This window comes from Sorghum bicolor, chromosome 4 (assembly GCF_000003195.3).
Source record: "Sorghum bicolor cultivar BTx623 chromosome 4, Sorghum_bicolor_NCBIv3, whole genome shotgun sequence".
Classification (NCBI taxonomy): domain Eukaryota; kingdom Viridiplantae; phylum Streptophyta; class Magnoliopsida; order Poales; family Poaceae; genus Sorghum; species Sorghum bicolor.
Window position 1 is genome coordinate 68,209,717 of NC_012873.2, and position 7,864 is coordinate 68,217,580.

The window sequence follows — 7,864 nt, forward strand, 5'->3', positions numbered from 1 at the left end:
TGTTCAAAACCAAACGGAAATCAGCAACTATTGATGTTAGGGCTTTTTAAAATTAAATTATGTATCGTACGAGTCAAACTCCATACAGAAAAGGGGGTAACAGTAGAGCTGAACTATGTTCTTGCTAAGTCCAATCAATAGAACGCAAGGAAAAGTTGTCCAAAGATACAAGAAACACTATTCAAGTCTATGTGTCAGATTGGCCTTTGATTTTATAGGATGAGTTATGTAGTTGACTGAACCAATATGTCCTATCAACTATCATCTCTACTTACCGATTAACTAGAGCAAACTTTTTCTTCACCGAGTCATACAAGTACAGGTCAAGAATGCAGTTTATGAGTTCGGATCCAAAAGATATATGTATGCAACTATGGGAACATATGTTGCACTGTACCAACATACAGTTTATGAGTAGAGTTGGGCCTTGTTTAGTTCACCCTGAAAACCAAAAAGTTTTCAAGATTTTCCGTCACATCGAATCTTGTGACACATGCATGACACATTAAATATAGACAAAAATAAATACTAAATACACAGTTTAGCCGCAAATCACGAGACGAATCTTTTGATCCTAGTTAGTCCATGATTGGATAATATTTGTCACAAACAAACGAAAGTGCTACAGTACCGAAAAGTTTTCACTTTTCGGAACTAAACAAGGCCTTGATTGCATTAGCATCACCACAGATAAGCACCAAGGCATCAAGTATAAAGCTAACTAGCTTGTCTATCTATAGCAAAACATTCCACCCTTGTTGCCAATCTTGGAGCCACGCACAACCACCATTGTCACTTTATCAGTCAGGACGGACCACGCACAAAGCCACGTGGTAGCACCAGATTGGCAAACAGTAGCAAAAACACTCTCAGCTCGCGGATGCCAGGAGCTATATGGAGTTTAATATATTAATATTAATATGCATGTTGATGAACACAGATAAAGCAAGCATCCAAGTTTTCTTATAGCAACATACCCATGGAAAACTCCAATAACAACTAGAGCTTTTACTTTTTTCTTATAGCAACGCACCCATGGAAAACTCCAATAACCAACTAGAGCTTTTATTGAAAGAATCAAAGAACAAGATCTTCTTAACGACCAGTAATATATCCAAAATCTTGGTTGGAAACTCTTGAAGCCCTTCATGAACCATCCTTGTTAGTTTTATCAGGAAATGGTTGGGTTTGCTAACACATCCAGACTCTTCACATGAATAGAAAGGTGGAAAGTAATTTGTCTGTAGCAAAACCAACCTAAGAAAAGGCCAAAAATCCTAGTCATTGACACGCCAGCCACATACTTATTACTTCTACCAGAAAAGCTTGGATGTATTAACATGCTCTCTTCATACATAAGCATCAACAAAAGAGGTTGCAACTAATTTGTCTATAGCAAAACTACCCTGAGGAAAAGTCTAGCATCCTAGTTGGCAGATGTTAATAGCCAGTTCACTCACCCTGATTACCACTGCCTTCATTATTATGTTGGACAGATTAACACGCCAAGAGGATTATAAATTCGCACCCACCCTCACAAGTCCCTATCAGATTCAGACATCATCACCTACTACAAAATCTTGCATCAGCATGGCTACCCAACAAGGTTTCAGTTCTACCGACCTGAAAACCCATAGGAAGAACCTACCATCCCTCCTTGCAGTTGCTCAACCATTCCTTCGCGGTGAGCTAGAGAAAATCGACCCAGAGATCCCATCCTTTCTCTCCATCCTACGCTCAGCCGGTGCCGGTGAGCGTCACCACAAGAACGGAGCATTCCTAGCTCACCTGCTCAATTTCCATCGCATTGTCCGACTGTGGGGTGCGCCCTCTGACATTGCTCGATGTGGCCTTTTCCACTCATCGTATGCCAATTCATACGTCAACGTCTCCATCTTCGAATCAAGCACGACCCGCGAGGACGTGCAGCGTCTCATCGGTGCACCAGTTGAACGACTAGCTTTCCTATTCTGCGCTGTCCCGCGCCACAAGCTCATCCACGAAGAGCTCCACTTCCAGTACACCGACACGGAGCTGAGGGATCACCTAGCTGCCTCTGACCTGTCCATCAAGGCAGCTAGGGAGACTGGCACATTTGACGCCTCTGAGGCATGGCGCGAGAAGATCTGCAAGCTTCTTCCACCAAAGGGCATGGAAGCAAGGCACTTCAAAACTGGTGAACCCATATCACTTTCACGCAGGATCATAGCACTCTTTGTTCTGATGACTATCGCCGACATCTGCGACCAGTACATTGACTACCAAGACAAGCTGTATGATAACGAGAATGGCCGGCTGGAGTTCCGCGGCGACAACTGGGGTGCTCTGTGGCCAGGAACTTGCAAGCCCGGTCTCTGGATGAATGCAGCATCAAGGCTGGGAGTTCTGTACAACCTCATCATTAGAGAGGAAGAGCTTTACACTCAGGAGAGGAACAAGATGGGAGAGACTATCCGGCTCGACCGAGACGAAGAAATCATGCTGGTGATCCCGCCGGTCTTCAACTACTGCACCAAGGTGCTGGATCCCAAGGAGCAAATAGCTGCGAGGGACCTTTACTGGGAGGCCATATGCAGTGATGACAGGAAGGAAAGAGACTGGGAGAAAGTGGAGAAGGTCCTGTTGGAGAGTATTCAGAAGAACCCGTTTGTAGGAGAGCCTCGCCTGGTTGCTGCACAGGTGTATCTCAACATGGAGAGGTACGCAGAGGCGAAGGAAGAGGCCGAGGAAGGGCTCAAGTTGCTGCTGGAATGGGGCATCAGCTGGGACAAAAGGATGACATGGGAATCCTGGGTGTCTTGGGGCAGGGTGATGCTGGACAAGGCCAAGGAGAATGAGTGGCCTCATACTGCAGCAGGCATCATCAACCTGGGGCTTGTGAAATGAGCAGTCAGAACATCAGTAGTATTGTGGTAAGGTAATAATGCAGTAGTAACGAATAATTGTGGGCAGCATGTCATGCCCTTGTCTGAAGGGGGGGAAAAAAGGAATAATGTTAGGCACCATTAGCCCATCTTAATAAGAGTGAGTGGCAAACGTTGTTTGGCCCTATTGTCTGAGGTGAGCCCCAGTTGCGATTTCGAACATCACTGAATGGATGCAAGTTCCTTATAAATTCTAGTCTGAAGTAGTTGAAGCAATATGAATGAACACTGAAAGCCATATACATACGGCTTAATGAAGATATCACAGCATAGGATGGGATGGGAGCGCATATGAAATGGAAAATACGTATAATACTTTCAGATGGTATTATTAGCCCTGGAAAATGGTTGAGCAAAACCATCTGATGTACTATATCACACTGACGATGAAAACAGAAGCAGCGAGACAGTCATTTTGATTGCATTGCATGCATGCATGCATCTTGGGTAACCATGTTTCTGGGAGACCGGTTTATTTAGAAGATAAGTAAAAGTAAGATATACTGGGACAAGATATGATTTGAAAGGAAGGGAAAAAAACATATATTAGTCACAACATAGCAATCGAACCTGTGATGTGAAGAAGCAGGTGAGGACTGATAACAAGCTGTTTCCATGGCTGGCGCTTGAACCAGCAGGTTAGTGCGAGGATGAAGTCAAGCCACTAGTTGTCCGATCCATCCGTCCCCAATGCATATGCACGCCCGCGCGCAGAAAGAGTCACCGCCGGTTGATAGATTCTGATTCTGATTGTGATAGGAGAATGGAGAGAACCATTTGCGATTAAAATAAGGAGGAGTCGTCATAGTCACCTGCTCTGCTCCTGTTGGTATGTGTTGTGGAGCGGCGGCCGGCGTGTCGGCGGCGGCGCGCTCGCGAGCCTCCGGCCTTGGGACTTGCGAGGATGGGAGGGCGTTCTCGTTTGTTACAGCCAGGCTGATGAAAGCGCAAGGCAGGCCAGGACGGCATCCAATGGGCTGTCAATCATAAGGGCCCATAATTTCTGTGGGCTGCCACTCCACCACACCAGATGTGATGTCTATCAAATCTGTAAGGAAAAGAGTTCCTAAGAAAAGAAAAAAAAAACACTGTAAAGAAGAGGAGAGAGAGAGAGAGAGAAGAGGACACAAGAAGCTGGGCCCTAGCTGGTATAAGTACGTACGTACTATGGTCCTGTATCGGCGGCGTGCCACCAACTACTGTACAAGCGTTGTACATCATCAGCTGCATTGGCATTTGGCAGCATGCATGCATGTATGATGATATGTCTTGATGCTATCAGCGATGACATATATAGCTAGAGCTAGCTAGCTACCAAGGCCCATCGATCGGTGTCATCCGGATCGTCTCAGTACGTAGTATCGTCGATCACGAGCGGCTACCTGCAGGGTGGCACGTTGCGTACAAACACGTACGTACTACTCAACAACAATGCATCGACACGTGGTATGGGTAGCCAGCCAGCAGGGTATGCATGGTACGTAGTAATAACAATCTGACTAGAGAGTACGTGCCTCCAAGACAAAGTGTCCAAAAGGCTTCGTCTTCGGCCTATATCTCCATCGTCATTCAGTTGAGCGGCGGCGCACTGATCACTCACACTCTGCCAGCATCCATCCAGGCATCCACGGCTAGGCGTCTCATCGTCGATCCATCCACCATGGCCGCCGCCACCAAGACCAAGATGATGAACGGCGGCGCCAACAACTCCAGCAGGGAGGAGTACTCGGAGCAGCCGCAGCACACTGAGTCGGAGTGGGAGGCCGTGTCGTCCCTGCTTGACGCCGCTCGTCCCTTCCTCCGTGGCGAGCTGGGTTCGGCGGAGGACCCGGAGCTGCCATCCCTGGTGGCGGTGCTGCGCGCGGCGGGCGCCGGCGAGTGCTACCACAAGCACGGCACGTTCCTGGCGCACCTGGAGGACGTGTACCGGATCCTCCGCCTGTGGGGCGCGTCCGACGCCGTGGCGCGCTGCGGCCTCTTCCACTCCTCCTACTCCAACTCCTACGTCGACCTCGCCATCTTCCAGCCCGACACCGGCCGCGCCCAGGTGAGGGGCATCATCGGCGCCGACGCCGAGCGCCTCGTCCACCTCTTCTGCGTCGTCCCCAGGCACCACCTCGTGTTCCAGCAGCTCCAGCCACGGTACACGGACCAGGAGCTGAGGGACCACCTCGCCGCCGCCGAGGCCGAGGCCGAGATCGCCCAGCAGCCGGGCGGCTTGCTGACGACGATGTCGCCGTGGCGGCAGAAGCTCCGGTCCGTGGTGCCGGCCGAGGGCGTGGTGGTCAGTCACATCCGGACCGGGGAGCCCGTGCGGCTGTCGCGCCGGGTGGTGGCGGCGTTCCTGCTCATGACCGTGGCCGACTTCAGCGACCAGTACACGGACTACCAGGACGATCTGTTCGACAACGATGACGGCCGCCTCGAGTTCCGCGGCGACAACTGGGCCGCGCTGTGGCCCGGCACCGGCAAGCCGGGGCTCTGGGTCAGCGCCATGTCCAGGCTGGCGGCGCTCTACGGCCTCATCGCCAGGGACGAGCAGCTCATCATGGCCATAGGAGAGCAGCAGCATGACGACGACGACGTGGCGGCTGTGGGCGAGCTGGTGATCCCGCCGGTGTTCGAGCGGTGCAGCCGGGTGCTGGACCCCGGGGAGCAGAAGGCGGCGAGGGACCTCTACTGGGAGGCCATCACCAGCAGCACCAAGGACGACAAGAGGAAGGATCCGGAGGCGCTGCTGCGGGAGAGCATCGCGAAGAACCCCTTGGTGGGGGAGCCGCACCTGGTGCTGGCGCAGGTGCTCCTGAACGGCGGCAGGTACGCGGAGGCGGCGGCGGCGGCGGCGCGCGGGGTGCGGCTGCTGCTGCAGTGGGGGAGCAGCTGGGACAAGCGCATGTCGTGGGAAGGGTGGGTGTCGTGGGGGCGGCTCATGGGGGACAAGGCCCGCCGCGGCACCGGCACCTGGCCGCGCACCGCATGGGGCATCATCAACCTCGGACTCGTCCAAGGCGTCGCCAACCGCAACTGATCCAGTCTGGGGAGATGCATGCATGCATGGCGCATCGTCATCGTCCATCCCGATTCGATTCCATGCGCATTCGTATGTGGTGCGTATGTACTGGAGTATTTATAATGGCTAAAAATAATGTACGTACGTACGTACGTACGTACAGCATATGTATGTGTACTGTATTGGTTTTTGTTTGCCTGCTCTGCTGCCTACTACTCTCTCCGTCTCTCTATGTACCGTAGCTGGATTACTTGAGTATATAGTAAGTACTATAATGAACTAATAATCGAATATTGTCTGTTAATGACATAATACATACTTACTAGCATGCCTTGTTTATTTCCTAGAAATTTTGTAAAATTTTTCTAGATTTTTCGTCACACCGAATCTTGCACAAATGCATATAGAGTATTAAATATAGATAAAAAATAACTAATTACACAATTTACATAGAATTTACGAGGTGAATCTTTTGAGCATATAGTTAGTCCATAATTGAACAATGTTTGTCAAAATATAAACAAAAATGCTACGGTATTTATTTCACAATTTTTATATATTCATCACCGAGCTCACATGTTTCGTTGAAAGTATATGTTTCAAGTGTACATTTCTAGTGTTTCAATTGTTTCAGAGAGATGTGTTGCAAGAACGGTTTCGTCCATGCGCTACTGCCTCTGAAAGGGCAACCATGCAAGATTGCAACTTGCAAGTCTGAAGCAAGATAAACGATTTCATCCGATTTTGAATTGGATTATTGAGAGTGATTTGATCCGATTTCGAATTGGAACCGACTATCAACGACCGTCTCGATCGGAAGTCGGAACCCAACTCTGTTGCTGGCCCGGCGGCCTATATATAAATATTAATGGCCTGGCCCTGGGCCTCGGCCTTGCCAAGGAGTATCGATCGAAGGACGGCAGAAGATCGAGAAGGAATCGATCGGAGGCAAGGGCAGCTAGAGCGGCGATCGATCGTTGTGTAGTTCTTGCATGTTGATGGGGGTCCAGCAGGAGCAGGTGCCCATGGGGCCGAATAAGCGTCACCGTCGTCCACAGTCGCACGACGAGGACGACGACGATCATCATCAGGAGGAGGAGGAGGAGGAGGAGAAGAAGAAGAAGCCCCGGCAGCTGCCAGTGCCATGGATGACGGACGAGATGGCGGCCATGGCGACGGTGCTACCCAGAGTCCTGACGGAGTACACCACCGAGGACGCCGCGAGGTTCGATGAGGACATGAAGCGTACTGACAAGATGATCGACGAGTTCGCTGCCAGTGTCGCCTCCTTCCACCCTGTTACTTCTCGTGTGCCCGTGGTACCGTTCATCACACCGGGCCTGCTATACGAGGACGAGCAGGAGGAGGAGGTGGTGGCGGTGGGCGACCTGCTGCTCGTGTCCAAGGCCGACGTTAAGATGCTCCGCTCCTTCGCCGCGAGTAGTGGCTACAACCCCTTATCCGAGAGGTGGTTTCTGTCTGATCGCAGCCTCATCACGCAGGCTGGCGCCGACGAAATCAGGAAGAGCGACCGCCTCTTCTCCAAGCTGTACGCGTGGTCGCAGGAGGGCGCCAGGGAGGTCCTGCGCCATTACGACGCCGCCGCCGCCGCCGCCGCCAAGGAGGACAGTCGTCCCCGGCCCCGACGGTGATGATGGTTCTACTACTTCTACGATTTATTCATGATTACTCTGCCCAGCTAGATAGATAGCGATTCTTCTCTCATCTCGCCTATACTAAAAGTTAAGTGCAATGTTATTCTAGCTGTAGCTATTGAATAAACCTAACCTGATGGCTAGCTACCAATGCAAGAGACTTAATTGTTGCCGCATGCAGTGAGATTTATTGGTTTTCTTTTATTTCTCTCGATCGGTGATAGATTATATATTGATCCAAGTATGCATGCATGCCTTCAACAGCACGACGATCG

The 7,864-nt window shown here is 50.6% G+C and overlaps 2 protein-coding genes across 2 annotated transcripts; both read left to right on the forward strand.

Annotated features, from left to right (window-relative positions):
• LOC8084451 lies at positions 681-3,056 on the forward strand. The gene has a single exon (XM_002453042.2). It carries the CDS (start codon positions 1,438-1,440, stop codon positions 2,884-2,886), a length of 1,449 nt encoding a protein of 482 aa, XP_002453087.2. The 5' UTR covers positions 681-1,437; the 3' UTR covers positions 2,887-3,056.
• Positions 4,488-6,250, forward strand: LOC8084452. Its single transcript, XM_002453043.2, has one exon. It carries the CDS (start codon positions 4,585-4,587, stop codon positions 5,950-5,952), a length of 1,368 nt encoding a protein of 455 aa, XP_002453088.1. The 5' UTR covers positions 4,488-4,584; the 3' UTR covers positions 5,953-6,250.

Coding starts and splice junctions, on each gene's coding strand:
- LOC8084451 (XM_002453042.2), top strand. CDS start 1,438: ATGTTAATAGCCAGTTCACTCACCCTGATTACCACTGCCTTCATTATT.
- LOC8084452 (XM_002453043.2), top strand. CDS start 4,585: ATGGCCGCCGCCACCAAGACCAAGATGATGAACGGCGGCGCCAACAAC.